Source organism: Phascolarctos cinereus, unplaced genomic scaffold, assembly GCF_003287225.1.
Source record: "Phascolarctos cinereus isolate Bilbo 61053 unplaced genomic scaffold, phaCin_HiC Scaffold_726;HRSCAF=1367, whole genome shotgun sequence".
Classification (NCBI taxonomy): Eukaryota; Metazoa; Chordata; class Mammalia; order Diprotodontia; family Phascolarctidae; genus Phascolarctos; species Phascolarctos cinereus.
This window is the reverse complement of record NW_027556098.1, coordinates 120,580,155-120,599,785: the sequence shown is the minus strand read 5'-3', so window position 1 is coordinate 120,599,785 and position 19,631 is coordinate 120,580,155. Positions and strand designations below refer to the sequence as shown.

The 19,631-nt window shown below is 35.4% G+C and overlaps 1 protein-coding gene across 4 annotated transcripts in view; it reads right to left on the bottom strand.

Annotated features, from left to right (window-relative positions):
• PAK2 (p21 (RAC1) activated kinase 2) overlaps positions 1–19,631 on the bottom strand; it is a 109,208-nt gene that overhangs the window by 32,465 nt on the left and 57,112 nt on the right. For all 4 annotated transcript variants that reach the window (XR_013482974.1, XM_078146759.1, XM_020986056.2 and 1 more), the window contains exons 5-11: positions 17,349–17,380; positions 15,824–15,931; positions 14,240–14,372; positions 11,440–11,503; positions 9,941–9,989; positions 5,541–5,653; positions 3,376–3,493 (exon numbers count right to left, since the gene is read on the bottom strand). Coding sequence is in view for 3 of the 4 variants with exons in the window: in XM_078146759.1 (XP_078002885.1) it covers positions 3,376–3,493; positions 5,541–5,653; positions 9,941–9,989; positions 11,440–11,503; positions 14,240–14,372; positions 15,824–15,931; positions 17,349–17,380 (617 nt within the window). In the remaining variant the exon portion in view is untranslated. The remainder of the gene's footprint in view (positions 1–3,375; positions 3,494–5,540; positions 5,654–9,940; positions 9,990–11,439; positions 11,504–14,239; positions 14,373–15,823; positions 15,932–17,348; positions 17,381–19,631) is intronic.

The following is a 19,631-nucleotide window of genomic DNA, read 5'->3' as shown; positions in this document are numbered from 1 at the left end:
CCCTTCTAATTTTTAATGTCTTCTTGTGATGCTTTGACCTACAAAAGACTGTAGATACAGCCAGCACAAGATCTGCACCCAGGACTCCAGTTTGAAATCTGGCTCTTTGCTGCTCACTTTACCTGGCAGGTAAGTTCCTTGAGCCCTCTGAGCCAAAGGTTCCTCATCTTTAGAACACAAGGGATCACACTAGAACAGAGAGGTCAAACCCCATGCAGCCCACACAGATTAAAATACAAATGGGAAATATTTGGCAAAATAAATAAAAATATAATAAAACACAGATAATATTACATTTAAAAACTAAGTCATTCCATGGCCCACAGGCATCCTCACATATGGACTGAAGACTCGATGATTTCTGGGGTCCCTTCCAACTCTACATTTGGGATAAGAAACTTATCTATTGACTAGTCTGTGAACCTAGGAAAATCTGTTCATATTTATGCACAGATTCCAAACGGATAAAATGAAGTTTGAACTAAATATTTCTAAGGATCATTTTAGTTCTAAATTCTATCATTATCTCATCAGTAAAAAAATCACTCTACGTAGCCAAAAAAACTGAAACAAATTGGAGTCCCCTTGATTAGGGAATGAACAGCTGAATATATATTAACTATATATTGCACTCTAAGAAATGATGAAGAATTCTTGCAAACAAGGAAATACATAAAATGATTCATAACAAAGAAAGCAGAACTAGGAAAACAGTATACATAATTACTACAATAGAGTAAATGAAGGCAACACCAAAAGGCACACCAACTCATTAAATGCAATCAGAGGCGGAAGACTTGGGTTCAAATTGTGCTTTCAAAATTTCATTTCATTTCTCTGCTCCTGTTTCGTGATTGACATTGGTGCCAGGGGCCAGATGATGAAACATGCCTCCGTCCTGATAGTGCTAGCTCTGTTAGCTGATTGTGCTCTACTATTTTAATTTGTTATAAGGAAGAATTCTATTTGGGAGTGGAAGTAAATCAGAAAACCACTGTCTTGTAAAAACAAAATGCAACAGTAAAAGAAAATTTTTTAAAAGAATGAACTTGTGGTTGGTTCATCTGAATTTACAAGTTCACTAACTGCACATCAGAGTATCTGAACAAATATGAGAATCTGAGTGCCCTGGTTCTATGTAGCTATTTACTCATATGACAAAGGCTAAGTTTTCTTTTTTCTCTTCTATGCAAGGGGGATCCAATCAAGTTACTTAACATCTTGCAGACAGGTATTTAAAACTATTGGCATATTCTTACAAAGAGAATAATGATTATAAAAAGAAAAACATATTCATTCATTTAATATTTAAGTGCCTACTATATATACAACACTATTCCAGGTGTTGAGAAAGATAATTTAAGATAAGACACTATCTGGCTTAATGATTTTATTAATGGAACAAGACACAAACACATAACTAGGGGAAAAAATTGCTTGATAAATGAATGCATTAAACCGAAACAGTGTAGGGTGGGGTAGGGGGATGAGTACAGGAACATTAAATAGGAAACAAATTTAGCCTCCTCTTTGTTTAAATTTTCACTGTTTCTGTCTGACGCTTGGTTAGATAGCTTCTTCTTCCCTAAACAGAAAAGTACTTTGAAAGTTTAGAATTTGCTGTCTGAACACTTTCTAATGCAAACCTCAAATTCTACACCACCTACCAAGGAAGCTACTTTTTTCCTTATCTCAATCATATGGTATTGTGTATGATCACCAAAATTATTTGTCACCCAACTGGAAAACTCAAATATGTCACCTCCCCGCTGGCTTATCCTATTTAGCAAAATAGCAAGAAAAATCAATGTCAAGACTTGTATTCTTATATTCTCTAATCCACTCACAGAGCTCATGAGTGATAGCATACTAAAGTTTGGAAGTTTTCAGAATAGAATAAATTTGAGGGATTAATAGTTCTAATCAAAGAAGTTACACACATATCTTCTACTTTGGTTTAAAGAAAATTGGTATGTGTAGAATGGCTGTGTGATATAGCTGAAACAACAAAAACTTTGCAGTCAGAGTACCTGTTCTCTTGCTACCGGCTATGTGACTGTGGGAAAGTTCCTTAACTTCTCCGAGTCGCAATTCCCTCATCAGTAAAAGAGGGTCCTGGACTAGATGAACCCTAAGATCCTTTCCAGTTCTAAATCTATAACCCTATGAACTCCCAAAACCACTTCTTTTTCATCTCTTACCCCTAGAGAGAAAAATATAAGATTAAATAAAATCAAAATTTCTAAGTAGAAATGGATAAAGAATATTCCTGAAGATTCTGTCAACTTACAAAAATTAGAAAACCCTTGCTTCTGGAGATGGAACAATCATTCACACTTGCTCAGTATGAATTGCTTTCCCTTCCATTTCTCCAGTTTGTCCCACAAACCACTGACCCAAGATCCAAATATTCAAAGGATGAATATTTTCCACATTCAAATCAAATAAACAAAAATTGAGGCAATACAAGATCATATGCTCATTCTTACAGATGGCCAAATAGTTTGTAATCCACTTACTCACTTTGGTATGACAGTGAAATTTACCGTTTACAACTTCAGCTGCAAAGCAGGTAACGCAGACAACACAAAATTAGCCTTCAAAAACCTGGCCTTTAGCGTGAATACTTCCAGGGGCATCAGAACAGGGTGACTAGGAGTGTCACTGACAATCAGCCAGGTGTTCTCTTTAATCTACACCAGTAGTTCTCAAAATGCAGTCTAGGGACCCTGGGAGTCTCCAAGACCCTTTTAGGGGGTCTTCAAGGTTAAAATTATTTTCAAAATAATACTAGACATGTTTAAATTTTTAATGTGGTAAGTATTGATAAAAATAAATTATATAAATTAAAGCTCTATAGGAGGTCCTCAAAAAATTTTAGGAGTACAAAGAGGTCCTGAGACCAAAAAGTTTAAGAACTGCTGATCTACACTAAGCCCATACAGAAAGGTGAGATCAAAGAAAGAATTTTTACCACATCTTAAGATAAGAAAAAGGGCAAGGGGATTGGGATTAGGAAGCTAACACCAAAAGATTTGTTTAAAAACTACTTTGTGTGGTTAATACAGCTAAAAACCAGAGACCTGTAGCTACACAGTGGGTTTTACTGGCTTGTAACCTGAGTTCTCTAGAGGTCCAGACTTTACCCCAAGACACTGGAATGTGTGAGCTCTCAGATTACTTCAAAGGCAGTTGAGAGACTACACGTAAAGTAAATTCAAATGGAGATAACTTTTAAAGAATTTTCATTATGAAAACTGTTCTAATGCAATTTCCTGGGAACATAATCAGTGACACTGTAAAAAACATGTGCGCAGACTTTCCTTCCTGCACCCCCACCTACCCATTTTACCAAAGTGGAAACACAAGACCCACCTCTCTACACACCGCAGCAATCTGTGCTTCATCCATGCAGGTTTCTGTTACAACATCAGTAAGAGACCCTCCAGCAAGGTATTCCATTACCACAAATAATTCATCCCCTACAAGATAACTAAAAGCAGAAGAAACAATAAACATTCTTTTCTATTAGAATCATAGCAATCTTCAAATATTTTGTTTGCAGTTGATTTTAGTTCTGTTGACATCACTAAAAATCATCTAAATTGAAATTTCCATAAAAGACTCCGCAATCCCACAGAATTTACCATTAACTTAGCATTCCCTTACTGAAATAAACATAAGAAATGAAAATTATTGTAACATTCCACTTATCAGCCAAGAATCAGTAAGTAACCTAGACAGAATCAATGAAACAGCTGTGACAAAGCACTCAAAAAAGCACACTAGAAATGACACAAATATATGAGAACAAGAAACATTCCCCAAGAGATAAATGGTCAAAGGATTTTGAACAGGCAGGCTACAAAACAGAAAGGCAAGGTATTAATAATAACTCCATAAAAAATTTCCAAATCACTAATAATAAGAGCAATGTGAATTACAATAACTCTGCAGCTCTATATTATGCTTATCAAGACTGGCAAAAGAGGAAGGAAAATGACAACTGTTAGAGAAGCTGTGGAAAACCAGGAACATTAATGCACTGTTGATGGTGTTACGAATTGGTCCTTTCATTCTGGAAAGCAATTTGGAACTATAACCAAAAACTTATTTAATTGTGCATACCTTTAGAACTAGTGATAACACTGAAAGGCACATACCACAAAGAGGTCACTGAAAGAGTGAAAAGTACCCATACATATAAAAAATATATACAGTAGCATTTTTTAATTGTAAAAAGAACTGAACAAAGTGGTTGCAAGCCCATCAACTGGTGAATGGCTGAATAAATTACAGTACAGTAACATAATGTATTATGACAATGTAAGAAATGTTGAAAGGGAAGATTCAAAGAAATATGGGAAGACCTGAATGGACTGATACAGAGTGAAATAAACAGAACCAGAACAATTTGTACAATGACTATAATAATGTAAAGGAAACCAAATCCAAAAGAATTCTCAACAATGTAATGACCAATCATAATACCATAACACTGATGATGAAGCATGCTTTTCACCTTTTGGCAGAGAGGTGATGGAGCAAATGAGACACAGGTTGTCAGAGCCAATGTGTAGATTTGTTTTGTTTGACTATACTTGTTATATGGAAGGGCTGGTGGCTTGTTGGGTATTTTTATTTGTTTGGGGGGAGGGGTTAGGAAAGGAGTAATGGGCAATTATAGGGAGGTAAAACAAAAAGATCATCAATAGAACACTTCAAAATACACAAAAAGGAACAGAATGAAATTCAGTAGTCAAACAAGACAGTTTTGTTATTACAGGGTTAAATTTGATACGTACTTTTAAAAAACTGTATATTCTAGAACTTCACAGTTTCATCTATAATTCTCTCTGTTCTTTTTTGTATACTGAAATGTTCATAATTTAAATACTTTTGAAGTCATATTAGATAATGGCCTTTCACCTTACTTTATGAGGCTATATGGACCATCATCCAAAACTTACAGATTCAACAAACACGTGGTTCTAAAAATTTTGGTTAAGTATCCAAATCACAAATCAGAGGCAGCAAATCATCAAGAAGGCTAGTAAGCTCTGGTACACCCTGAAAAAACAGGGTGCCAGCTTGACAGCAAGAGAAAAGATAGAAAAATTAGTGTATTACAACATAATACAGACAATAACTGATGGCCATAATGGTAACCCTAATTTATCAAAATTAATACACCTCAGAAATATTTTCATTTAAAATGGTTAATGGAATATTTTAGCATTGGAAAATTCACCTTTGTGAGATAACTCTCTACAGTGCCAGATAAATGAATCATTAGTATACAAAAGCATGCTATTTGCCAAGAAAATGATCATATAAAATTTGAAACATGAACTAAGGATTTAAATCTAAAGTTGAGAGAATCATCTGTCGCAGACCAAAAAGAGAAAGAATACATCACAGCCTTTCATAAGGAAGCTCTTTTGTAGTTCTGTGTCTAATGATCTGTACAACAGAAGAAACACAACCAAGATTTAAAGATAACATTCTCACCTCAAACTTTCTTGAAAATCCATACTTACCTATCTAAGAAGTTGACTATGTTGGGGTTCTTTAATTCTTTCATTACGAGAATTTCATTAATGATTAATTCCTTCTTAGGCTGCTTCTGCAAATTTATCTGTTTGATGGCAACCTGTATTAATGGAACATTATAAAAGAAGTGTGGTAACTTTCTAAACTTTTGTAAATTAGGACAGCTACAGATAATAGAGCCAACATCAGCACCTAATAATGTGTGCTGGGCTCTGAACAAGAAGCTACCCCAGAAATTAAGGGACATTCAAAGTACATAGCACTGAACTAGGTTCCATGTGATCTGAAGAGTTAAGATTATTCCCTAGTTGCAAAGAATTTCCAATCCAAAGAGTAAACTTGCTCACTACATGTATTCAGGATGAGAACCAATAGCATATTATAAAATACAGATACCAAATTTGTAGGGATTAACAATGGACTGAGAGGAAATACAATGTAGTCATCTGAGTTCTGGGGCTGGGATCAGGAAGACTTGGGTTTAATTCTAATTTAAGATATTTACCAGCTGTGTGACATGGACAAGTCACAACCTCTCTGAGTCTTAGTTTTCTTCTTTGTCAAGTAGTACTTACCTCACAGGGTTGTTGTGGGGACCAAATGTGATACTGTATGTAAAGCACTCTGCCTACTTTAAAGCACTATGCCATTTTTTAAAAAATAAATTTGTGTTTATATACATTTATAATCTGTCCCTCTAGCAGTCCAATTAAACAAAAAGAAAAAGAAAATATTCATCATAAATATGCACAGTCCAGCAAATTCTCTACAAATTTAATATAATGATGATGAGAGCTAACATTTTACATAACTTTTAAGATTCGGAAAACAATTCATAGGGATTAGCACATTTTAATCTGACTACACCCCTATACAGCAGATGCCATTATTACCCCCATTTTACAGGTAAAGAAATTGAGAAAGGGAGGGTAAATGACTTGCCCAACATCATACAGCTAGTAATCATCTGAAACAGAATTCCAACTCCAGTATTTTGGTATTCTAAACACTATGCATTTATCCTCCCATTTCAGTAATAATAAATTTGTGTTACAAATAATAATTACAACCATTTACAAACTTGTTCCTAAAGTTTCAGAATTAGTCACTTTCTACTGTATTAAAAAGGGAGAACTTTTTCTCCCTTTTTTCAGTAACATTTTGCTTTTGAAGACAAATTTAACTCAAATTCTACAAGCTACAACAGCATGCACTTTATTGCTGCTGACTACACATCCTGACAGCTGTTTAACTATGTCTCTCATCCTCACAGAGTGAAAAGTATGTCTGAGCTGGCACAAAACCCGAACACCTCCTTCAGGACTTTCTCTGGGATAGAAACTATCAAATTCACCATGTATGACAATAGTTTGACATATGACATTGATAGCCAGCACTCTTCTCTCTTCACCAAAGAAATCTTTACTTACTCAATATTATTTCCAGTATTCCATAACATTATCATTCTGCTCTAAGCAGTGAACTGTCATGTATTCATTTAACCTCCATACTTTTGTTTATGCTAGTCTCATTTGAAATGCTCTTCCCTACCCTTTCTACCCTACCCATGTCCTATCTCCTCGACTACCCTTCCCCCTCATATTTCCCTTCTTTGGATTCCTATTACATTTATAGTTCGTATCACATAAGGCAGCACCGGGTATTATCTTATGACACAACCAGAAGCTACTATTAGCATTTATTAAGCACTTATTATGTGCAAAGGACTATACTGGCACTGGGGATTCAAAGATGTTGATACAACACATACTTCATTCTCAAGAACCTTGCAATCTAACTGGGGAGAAGGATGGGAGGGCAAGAGAGTCACATACAAATAAACCATGGTATAAGGGAAAATGAGACGGCAAAGTACTATTAGAAATTTAAGGAGGTTAATGTAACTTCCACAAGGAGAAAGAAGGAAAGCTTTGTGGAGGATAGCACCCAAAATGAGTCTTGAGGAACTTCAAAAGATGATTAGGCAGGGGTGAAGGGTGGGGAGACATATTTTCTAGGCAAGGAATTCAGTGCAAGTAAAAGCACTGAAGACTGGGAAAGACAGGATGAGAAAATTCTAGGTCTGAGTAGAAAGTAAAACACATGAAAGGATATAGTAGGAAATAAGGCTATAAAGAGGACTGGAGTTACATTTTAGAGAACCATGAATGTCAGAAGTTTATACTTTATTCAAGAACTAAAGGGGAAAGCTTCTAGGTCATGTGACCAACAAGATGAAGGCGTAGATAATTTTTCTGACCTCTAAATAAAAGATAAAGGAATTTCAGCTATCTTCATGGAATGGGACTCCAAGAATCCAAACAAGGTAAATCCACACCCTTGTACCAGAATTCAACCTATACTCTAACCCTACCCAACCCTCCTCCCAATGCCTCAGAATTTAATGGAAAAAATTTGCTCAGGCTGCAATAGTAACATGGAAGTGTTCTGTGCTGCAATAAAGCTCAGCCAGAGAACAAAGGAAAAGAGGGAAAGGGCCAAGACACATGCATGGGAGGTTGTGTGGCACTCCACTAGGCATGAGGTAAAGAGCTCAGTATCCAGCTGAGATCAGTTCTGACCTCGCAGAATCACTCAAAGTGGAGACATGCTGATAAATTGCTGCCCAACATGGGAGGAGGTTAAGAGGCTTTCAAATCCTGTCCACAGGGAAACCACCATCAAAGGGGAAAGAGTCAGAAAGTGAGCAAAAGGGAAAAATACGAGTGAAAATGAGATTAAAATTACCAAAGATCTCAAAAAAATATTTTTTAATACAATAAACATTTATTAATTACCTACTTAGGCAGCCAGGTAGCTCAGTGGAGAGAGCACTGGGCCTCTAATCAGGAAGGCCTGAGTTCAAACCCAGCCTCAGACACTACTTATGTGACTCTGGAGCAAGTCACTTAACTTCTGGGTACCTTAATCCACTGGAGAAGGAAATGGCACCAGTCCAGTTATCTTTGCCAAGAAAAGCCCATGTGACAGTATGGTGCATGGTCACAAAGAGTTGGACTCTCCTAAAGGACTGAGCGACAACAAAACAAGCACCTACTATGTGCTGGGTCCAGGGTTAAGCACTGGGAATATAAATAAGAAAAAGAAAGACACTCCCTTTCTTATGGAACTTACAATCTAATAGGGGAAGACAATATAAAAAAAGGAAGGAAGCTGAAAAGGGAAGTGGGAGTACTGGGTTGGGAGGGGTCAGAGTGAGATGATGATAATGTTAAAAAAGCAGCTGGAAGCTAGAAATCTGGCAATCATGGGGAAGAAGAGGAGAACACCATAAGTAAAGGGGCTAGCAGCACCAAGGGAAGTTTTTTGGTTTAGAATTTTTATTTGGGATAAGGGAGATATGAGCATGTCTGCAGGCTGAGGGGAAGGATACAATAGAGAAGGAAAGATGAAAAATGGCAAAAGTTCACAAAAAGGACAGGAAGAGATAAAAAGGATCAAGGATACAGATGGAGGACTTAGTTTTTTCAAGGAGGAGAGCTCCTTAATCCCAAGATGAGAAAGAGAGCATTCTTTTAAAACTTTCAGTGAGAGCATTCATTCTGTCTACCCCAATGAACCTATACAAATCTAAACTCTAGTCCTGACCATCTTCTTGCAAGATGCCTTGCTGCCCAAGACCAGAAGTCAGTCCTAATAACTTAAACCTTTTTCCTCTGAGACCTGTCCCCTCTACTCACCCACTCCCAACCCCAGGTTCTGATGGGTAAATGCCTCCTAGGGCCTATTCCTTCAGGCAGCTCCCAGTCATACTTATCCCACTCCCCAACCATCTTATTAGCAGTGGCCTTGCCACTGAACTTGTATCACCTTTCTCCCTCAATCTCGAAAGCATAGTCAAATCAATCAATGCTTCATTACTTCTGCGCTTTCTAACTAAAATACTCTTGCCTAGACACTGTTCTCTCTCTATATGTCTCCTCCATTAGAACGTAGGCTCCTCGTGGCAGGGACTGTTTCACTTTTTGTTAGTAACCCAGGCTTAGCACAGTGCTTGGCCTTAAGTAATATTTTAATAATTTTTAAATTAATTCATTTATTGTGAAAAGAGAGCATAGCTTTTAATTCTTTTGTATTTGCCTACACTGCTTAGCACAAAGGTAAACTGAAGTAGAAATTTAATTAGTTGATTTACCCACTAACAGGCCCAACTAATAAGAAACCTCTTTTGTTTCCTAGGTTAGGAATATAAATTTATTTTTTCGAAACATTTTCTAATCAAAATAGTAATTCTCTTAATAAAACAACTGACATGCATAATTCAACTCATTCAAACCAGACAGTTTTTACAAACTGATGTTACTTTCTTATTCATAGCTTCCCTCATACATAGGCCAGTATATAGAAGGAATAAAAAGTTACCTACCTCCTGCCCCAACGCCACATCTGTAGCAGTGAAAACTGTACCTGAAGCTCTGCAATAATAAAAGACATGACCAAATTTGGAGTTTCTACAACACTACAAACATTATAATTTTTCTCATCCTGCAATTTCACTGATGTAGAGAACTATAGGAGAGAAAACTCCTCCTATTGATATAGATCACTAATGAGTTTTAGAAAGGTTTACTGGGGCCCTAAAAAGATTAAGTGACTTGCCCATCGTCACAAAACTAGTTTATGTCAGAGATAGGACTTGAAACCAATATTTCTGTCTTCAAAGCTGATCTTGTGTTTACTACAATCTCTCTCATGCCTCTCATAATTTGAATGAAAAGCCAAACACAGCTTAACACAACTGGAAAAAAAAATGAAATGATAGGAGAGATTTTTTAAAAGACATAAGTTTTCCATAGAGGCATAAGGCTTTCGTCTCAAAAACATTTTTTCAGACAGAAAAAGCAATGGAAAAAACCTTTCTAATATAATTACTCCCTAAAATTCCAAATCTTCACTGATTTATAAACAAAACAAAACATAATATGCTTTGCTTTAATAATATGGTGAGAAAGTGGTTTGCTACAATTTCATAATACTATCACTACCTAGACAAGGGCAAGAAGAGTGTCATGCTATACTGGGCATTCAATGCATACCTAATGAATGAATGGATTGAATATAAAAATAATATCAACAAGAGAAGCTAAAAACTAAAACTACTTCTTTTCCAAGCTAATAGCATTCCAAGAATTCTTTTTAAAGGCAGAAAGTTATCATATTCACAACAGGATAATGAAGCTGAATTTTTACTACATCTAATTTTAAGTATTTACCTAGTTAAAGGTTCCTAAGTTATTTCCTTAATCTAAATTAAAATTAACAGAAATCCAACCTACAATTTCTTTTAAATTTTTGTTGCATAAAAAATTATGTTTATTGCCCAGATTCCATTTCTCAGGCCAGCTGAAGGCCCAAGCCAACGTGCCCCACTCCCAGGTTTTTTCACAATCATCAAGTTGTGAATGTATACACTGGCTACTCCTAATTATGTCTTGATAATTACCATTATATTTTCACATCCACTTGTACATACATGGCTGGCAAATCTGGCCTACACGTTGCCCAGCAAAATTCTCTGAGCACAACTACAACATAATTTGCCATTTCTTTTCCATTGTCTTACATTCCTGTTGATGACTAGGTGGCTTAATTTCTTTTTTCCACCTACAATCACCACCACCTCTCAACCACCCACCCATGCCCAAAGAACTAAAAGAAAATAATAATATCTGGGTAAAAATAAGGATGCAAAATTGATCACAAAACTAGTACAGAAACCCAATACCATTTTAAATGTGCTTCATCTAGTTACTCTTACTTACATTAACCCATAAAGACATTATTTTTTAGTAAAAACATGATGATAAACAATAAGCAAGCTAAATTATATGCTATATCTTGGTAAATATCTTTATGAATACTCACCCTTGCCCAATTTTTTCATATCTGGTATATTTTTTCTTGGGATCACCTATGCTGACTATAGTTCCTATTAAAAAAAAGTGAAAGCCCATTTAAATATTAAAAACTAAAGTTTCAGTGGTACTATTCCTTTGCAAACAACACTTAAGATTTTTTTTAAAAATTAGTATTCTCAAAAAATGCTACCAGCCTTACAAAAAACAGAGAAAACTCATTAAGAAAGAAGCAGCAATACAGTATTATATATATATAAGCTAAGTCTTTAAAAATAAATATAACCTTTCCACTAACTCCTAATTCCAAGTTGTTTTTAATAATGCTGAACAAACTAAATTTCCATTAAGTACAGAAAAGTTAATTTTATACCAATCACTTTCAGAACACAACCACTGGTGTGTCTATTAAATTAATGGAAGCTGCTTAACATTAGCAGACTAAAGAAGGAAGTAATAAAAATGTCTACATGGTTATTTTATTTCATCTTGTGGTATATATTGGCAATTACTGTTACTATGAAGATTACAGAAACAAATAAGAAAAGTCTTTTAGCAGCAACTTTGTGCAGAAGGGATTCAATTCTGTAAGCACCTGCTTTGTCAAAGTCACAAAGGCAGAGAGGTGATGAGCAGGAGTCACAGAATGATATGTACATTTTCAGACATGACTACTGTGCACAATCTGTTTTGCCTGACCATATTTATTTGTTCCAAAGAAGGCCTTTTGTTTGGGGAGAATAAAGAAATGTGGAGGGATAGTAACAGTAATGCCACCAAAACAGAAAAAAAGAGACCAGAAAGAATTTCAGAAAGAACACAGACAACGGCATTACCATTAAATGTAATGTATGCTTTAAAAAATAAGTTGTATTTAACACAGATGTATGATTCCATAAAAAATCCTCTTTTCTGTTCTACAGAAAAATTTGTGTTGATGGTTTTTTAACCTCTAAAATAAATTAAAAATAAAGTCAACAAGGACTAAATGAATGGCCTCAAAACTATGAAACTTAAGAAATTTAATATCCTGAAGTGGAATATTTATGAACAGAACAACAAAACTGAAAATTCAATAAATTAACAATTATCCAAGTTAAAAATCAGGGTTATATAAAAAGTGAACTCCAGATAATACTTAACTTCAATTTCGCCTACTGAGATCAGAGGTAGAAGAAATGAAGTAGGGCATAAAGGGAGATGATAATGGGTACATAATAAAATGGCAGAGGAACATCCTATGATTCCTACATTACATGCATAATGTATTTTTTAAAATAACATTGACATGGGGCAGCTACGTGGCGAAGTGGATAGAGCACCTGCCCTGGAGTCAGGAGGACCTGGGTTCAAATCTGGCCTCACACACACATAACATTCACTAGTTGTGTGACTCTGGGCAGGTCACTTAACCCGAAATGCCTCATTTAAAAACAAATAATACTGACACTCCTCCAAAAAAGTAATAAGCATATTATAAAGCATCTACCCCCACTCCCTCCAAAAAAAAGAGGGAGGGGGGTGGTCACCTCATGCTTGAAAAATCAGAGATCAGTAGGTAAAAGCCAGCAGAGAAAATAAACGTCTGAAATAGGTCACATCCAAAATTATTGTCTTTATCTCTCTAAATCAGTGTTTTTCAAAGTCATTAATAGTTCTGTCAAAATTCCCTAGAAATCCCAGAAATTCTCCACTTGGTGCCTCATGTATTACATGTTTACCCCAAACTCTATTTCTGGTATATAAGATCTGGAAAAACATAGAAAAATGAAGTCTAAGAGAAAATAATCTTTTTACTTAAAAACCACACAAATGTAGGTTTCACATATAATTTGTTATTGTTCAGTCATTTCAATTGTGTTCAACTCTTTGTGACCCCATTTGAGGTTTTCTTGGCAAAGATACTGGACTGGTTTGCCATTTCCTTCTCCAGTTCATTTTAACTGGATGAGGAAACTGAGGTAAACAGGGTTAAGTGACTTTCCCAGGGTTATACAGCCAACTAAGTATATGAGGCCAAATTTGAACTCAGGTCTTCCTGACTCCAGGCCCAGAACTCTTATCTACTATAATAATTCACATGTAAAGCAAACCTAAACCCCCGTGTACCCATTGTTAACTATTTTATATCTTTGTGTGAGACCCCAATTAATCAGCACTTATTAAAAATCATCAATGGTATGCCAAGCACTGGGAGATGCAAAGACAAAAATGAAACAATGCCTTCTCTCCACGGAGAAAACCCTGGTAGAACCTACTACTCTAAACAGTACTGCCTTTGAGAGATGTCACTGTTAGTTCATAAAGACCACCTTTCAAATAGAAGACTGGTACACTAACAAGACAAAGCAATGTTAAAAGAGTGTTATCCTGACTTTACTAGATATAATTGGAGCTATTATTACTCTGGAAGGAAGCAAGCACTTATTAAGCACCTACTATGTGCTGGGCACTATGCTAAGCACTTCAAAAATATTATTCCATTTGGATTCTCACAACCCTGGGAGATAGGTGCTTTTATTATCCCCATTTTACATCTGAGGAAACTGATTCAGCCAGAGGTTGAGTGACTTGCCCAGAGTCACATAGCTAGTAAGTGTCTAAGGCTGGATTTGAACTAGGGTCTTCTTTACTCCAAACCCAGTGCTCTACCCACTGAGCCACCAGCTGTGATAAGACTATAAATTAATCTATCCTTAAGACATGGTTTATGAATAATCTAAATTCAGCTTGAGTAGGATACAGCACAAAAAACTGTAACAAAAAAATCGCAACATTTTTAGAAAACTTTTAAGCATTATTAAACTTACTTAGTTTCTCCATAATTTCTTCATCGGTCATCTTAGTCTTCTTTTTCTGTTTGTCTGAAGATTTGGCTGCACTATCAACATTAGAATCACCAGCTGGTGCAGGAATAGGGTCAATTACAGACCGTGTGTAAATCTAAGGGGAGATAAAATTTACTACTCAGGCCCAATGTTTTCAGGCCTTAATTGCTGGGCATGTTTCAAGTCTGACTTTAACCAATACCAAAATCATCTATGGTCACTTTTTAGTGTTCTAAAGATTTAGAGGGTTAATATTTTCAGCATTTATTTATCTCTATAAATCACTTAACAGGAAATACTTAAGATCTGAAATTATTTGTTGCACAATGCAGTATATTTAATAATCCACTTACCGAGTATAGCAGATCTATGTACACAATGTCAACCTCTCATTTTAGAACTAAACTTACACTGTATCTACAAGGAAGGATAAAAAAAAACAAGCCTAGAGACCTTATTTTTGAAAAAGATATATCGCAAATAAGAATTACAAAAAATGATATCTTCATAAAATGTGATTCTTTTCTACAAGAAAAAAGCTTGTTTTAAAAAAAAATGCAATTTGTAGCACATTCATTTCAAACAGTCATCACCAGCGGTTTAACCAATTAGCTTAGGGTTTAACCAACTGGTAAATAAAACCCATCCCTCTGTCTGCCACCACTTACTAGGGTTCCCAACAAAACTGCAGACAGCTTGCAGCAACAAAACCCTTTTCCTCATTCCATTCTGGGACTTTCCAATGTTTACTCCTCCCCACCTGCACAACAAGCTCATTGTCATTAAGGATCTTATCTTCTGCTAATGAACCCAGGGCTCAGGGAAAACTAAAAGTAGGATCTTCCATAGAAAGGCTGGAGAACCTAGTAATCACTTTTAACCTAGATATCATGGTAAATTTTAAAGAGATATAAGACATAGTCTCTGATCTCAGGACTTTTATTTCCCTAAAGAGTTTCACACATAAGAAACAAAGAACAGTTTTTTAAAAACCAAAAGAAACACGTTAAACTGTTATGCCTAATATAGATTATAACAATAAAGGAGGTTCAAGAGAAGGAATTAGTCAGGATGGTTCAATTTGTTAGAGAAACTTCAATTAAGAGAAGTAACTTGAGCTGGAACTTGTAGAACTGTCAAGAAATGGTTAGGCAGAAATACTGGTACAACATCCAAGAGGAAATATCTACAAAGTATATGAAGATACAAAAGTGAAGCCTGGGTAAAAAGTGATAACTAGAGATAAAAATTTGGGAATTATCAAAAAAAAAGGTATCTGTTGAAGCATGGGACACGGCTGAATCCTCCAAAGCAGAAACTACATGGGTTTTAAAGGGCCTGCTCACTTCTTAATAAAAGTCATCTTTCTACAGTCTTCAAACACAGGTCATTTTCTAAATAGCTGCTTTCTAACACTTTCTAGATAGATCTCACTATACAAAATTATTTTGTAAAAGCTTAATGGCTTTAAGAATTAAAACCAGCTGTTCTAATATAACACTCATTTCTTTCTCATACTAACCATAAACCAACAGAATATCATCAGCTCACAAATAACACACTCACTGATTTTGTATGATCAGGTCTAGGAGCAATGACAGGTGGAGCAGTCTCCTCCTCATCATCATCTTCTTCTGTTACTGCTGCTGAAGTTTCTGAGCCTTTTGCATTCAGCTGAATTTATCAAGTGGGGGAAATAATACACATAATATGAAAGAAATGAAGCCTGAGAAAATTGCTTCTTTAAAACAGCAATTTTAATATAATAACAACCTCATTAAGAGCCATAAAACCATTTAGAATCACAAAATTATACAGTGAGCTTAGTGTAATTCCATAATTTTACAGATGAGGAAAAAGACATGAAAGATTAAATTACTTGTTTCAGATTATACAAATAGCTGATAGAAGAACCAGGATGAAAATGTAGGTATTCTGTCTTTGCTAGGTGCCTTCCACTACAAACTTGTACCCTGCCCCCTCTCCCTTAGATCTCTACCCTCTAATTTAGTCTAGAGCCCATAATTTGGAACTCATAATTGTAATTGGGCTAATGTACCATCTATGTGAGGATCTGCTAAACAAATAGGATAAGAGTATTAAGAAGGACAGTCACTTAAGACAACAAACTTTTTAGCAAGCATCCATTAATATGGAAAATGACCTCTACCTGCTATGGCCTAAAAGCAATAGTTTGAACCATCTGGGCAATTCAGTAGAACCAGACACATTTTAAAAGAAGGCTACTAGGACAGCTAGGTGGTGCAGTGGATGGCCCTGGAGTCAAGAGGACCTGAGCGTAAATCCAGTCTCAGACACATAACACTTACTAGCTGTATGACTTTGGGCAAGTCACTTACCCCCAAATGCCTTGCCCAAAAAAAGGGGGGGAGTCTATTAATAACCTACCTTTGACTTACACTAAGTATATAGATAAGGAATATATGAGAATATATTTGTGAAATATACAAAACTTGTTTACTGAAATCATGTATGGGAAAAACTAAAGTTAAGAACATAGCCAGAATAACTTTTACTTGACATTTGTTAATCATCAACGCAGTGGGATGTAGTAGATAAAAAGCTAAAGTGAGGAAAATCTGAGTTTAAGTCCTGCTTCTGACACAAAACTGTGTGTTATATTGGTTTAAATCTCTTTACCATTCTACACTCTTGCTTTCTCATCTGTAAAATGAGGGAAAAATTAGATGTGATAAACTCTAAGATTTCTTCCAGCTCTTAATCTATGATTCTATGATCCTAAATTCTTCTGATTTAAAATGGTTTCTTGTACTTATCAAGAAGCCAAAAACATATACACTGCCTATTAGACTGTGAGCTCCCTAAGGGCAAAGGGGCTATCTTTTGCCTTTCTTCCTATCCCTAGTCCTAGGTAGAGTATCTGACACATGACATGCACTTGATAAATGACTGCTGACTTCTGAACCACTTATTTAATTTACATGATCCCACAAAGCTCGTGTTCTATAGTTTATTCTAGAATGCAAAGCAGAAACTGACAATCTCTTTATTAAGTACCAAAAACACAATGGCAATTTGAAGAACTGCAATAAAAATAACATCAACTTACTGCTGGTGTTCCCGAGGGGAAGCCATCTTTCTCTAAATAGGAAAACAAAATATTTATTAAATTAAATATTCTTATTTAAGTAAATGACAAAAACTGAACTAAGGAGAAAAATTAATTTAAGCAAATTTGAAGTTAAGCAATGAAGTTCTTTGGTTTTTTTAATTTAAAATCTTTGGGCTAATTTATTAATCCGTGCAGATTAAACAAGAAAACATAATTGTATAACATATCACTACAAAAAAAATTAGTGCCTACCAAATACCTAGAAAGATATGATTTGAGGATTAAAAGAATAACACCTAAGAATCTTGTCTTTCATCAACTAACAGATGATAATTCCCCATAATAATAATTGTAGACTTCAAAATATTTTGTAGAAATCAATAAACTGTACTGGAACTGGAACATTATCATAGACCAAATTGCTGTCCACAGTCACCTGGGCATAATATTGATCCATAAATATTTAAGAACGTTTTAAATAAATGTTATCACAACAAGTTGCCACAATCTCTAAGCTACACGCAACAAAAAAAAAATGTAGAGACCTACCAGAAAAAAATAAAAATTATGTGGGAATACAACGAGGTATATTTCATCCCCTTTGTTCTATCTGTTAAGCAATGAAGTTAAGCATTTGAATTTTCAGCTCAAGATAAATTAATTTTTAAGAAAAAAAGAATTATGTAGAAGACCTCAGATAGCTAAAAACTGATTTTATATAAAGTTGTGTTGGGTCCCCAATCCTAACAGTAACTGTGACATAAGATACCTTATCCAGAAAGAATATGTACTGATGAACTGACTAGAATTACTTAACGAAAGAGTAATTGTGGTAAAGTAAAATAGAGCTCTCATTGACCAGGAGCTTTTAAATAACTTAGCCATTTACATATTCTAGGAAAAATACAATGAAACAAATTCCATTTCCAAACCACCAAACCGGTAAACTAGTTAGTACTTTAATCGAACTAAGACTGAACCCTGGAGCTTGATATCTGGCTATAGTGGTTACCTGCCAAATAGTTAATACCTTAGAAATCCAAATGCCAAGTCAAAATCTGGGTAAAAATCACTGCTGTGAGACCTATAATTCTTTCTAGAAATTCCAGGAAGCCCAGAAGCTTATGGAGAATATGCACACTGAAAGGAAAGCATTTTGAAATTGTCATCTGGCCCAAAGGTGACTTTTACTGACTGCTTAACTCATCAGAAGTGACTGAGGTGGAGGGCTAAGCCAAGACCCCTCACACAAGAGTGATGATCAAGGTCAAGAAAGATCACAAGTAGTGTGGGAAGAGACTCCATCTCTTCTTATCCAATCACTGTATAAATAAAGCCCTTACACTGAAATACCACAGAGAGAGCCAGTTTTCCCTTCTTCCAAATGACTTAAAATTGAAGTTGCTTATATGAACTGGATTAATTAAGAGAAGGCCTGACCAATTTGAAGCTTTACTTTATACTTTGATACTCAGGTTCCCCATTCCTGTGGTTTTAGGTGTTTAATGTGTTTAAATTCCTTTAGATTTTACAATCCTAAATAACAAATTCTACCTGTAGAAATAATTATTTTCACTGATCCTGTCAACAAAGAACTGATGTGAATATCCCGCATGGAGCACAATATTCCTATCTTTCAACATTACCAATTAATCTTTTCTATTCAGAAACTTGGAGGGTGGTTACCCTAGTCTATTTTGGTAAATTCTCTGATGATCATATTTTTGAGAGTGGATATATTTAACAGGAAGATAAGAAATACTGCTGAAAATTCTAGGTGGTGCAATGGATAGAGCACTGGCCCTGAAGTCAGGAGGACCTGAGTTCAAATTCAGCATCAGACACTTGACACTTACTAGCTGTGTGATGGTGTGGCAAGTCACTTAACCCCAACTGCCTCTCTCTCCCCCACAAAGAAATTACAACTCCCAATTTCCAAATTTTAACCCAAAATTGTACAAGATTTAAATGAAATTTCTAAAAAAGTGCTACATTATAAATTTCAAATCATAAAATTGAAGACTCATGGACCCCAGTACTCCATGAGCCTACTCTAAGCCTCTCTTTTTAAAACACAGCTTTCAGCCTCATTAACATCCAAATCAAAAATGGTTGTACATTCTTCATTTATGCCTATTCTGATGCTCAATGATATAACAATCTATACAAATTGGGCAGCCTCCTACGTCATAAGCTTCTTTCTATTAAGAGGAATGAAGTCATAAATTTATCACCTCAACCTGCCATTTAACAAAATGGCATTCAAACTCTGTGCAGGTA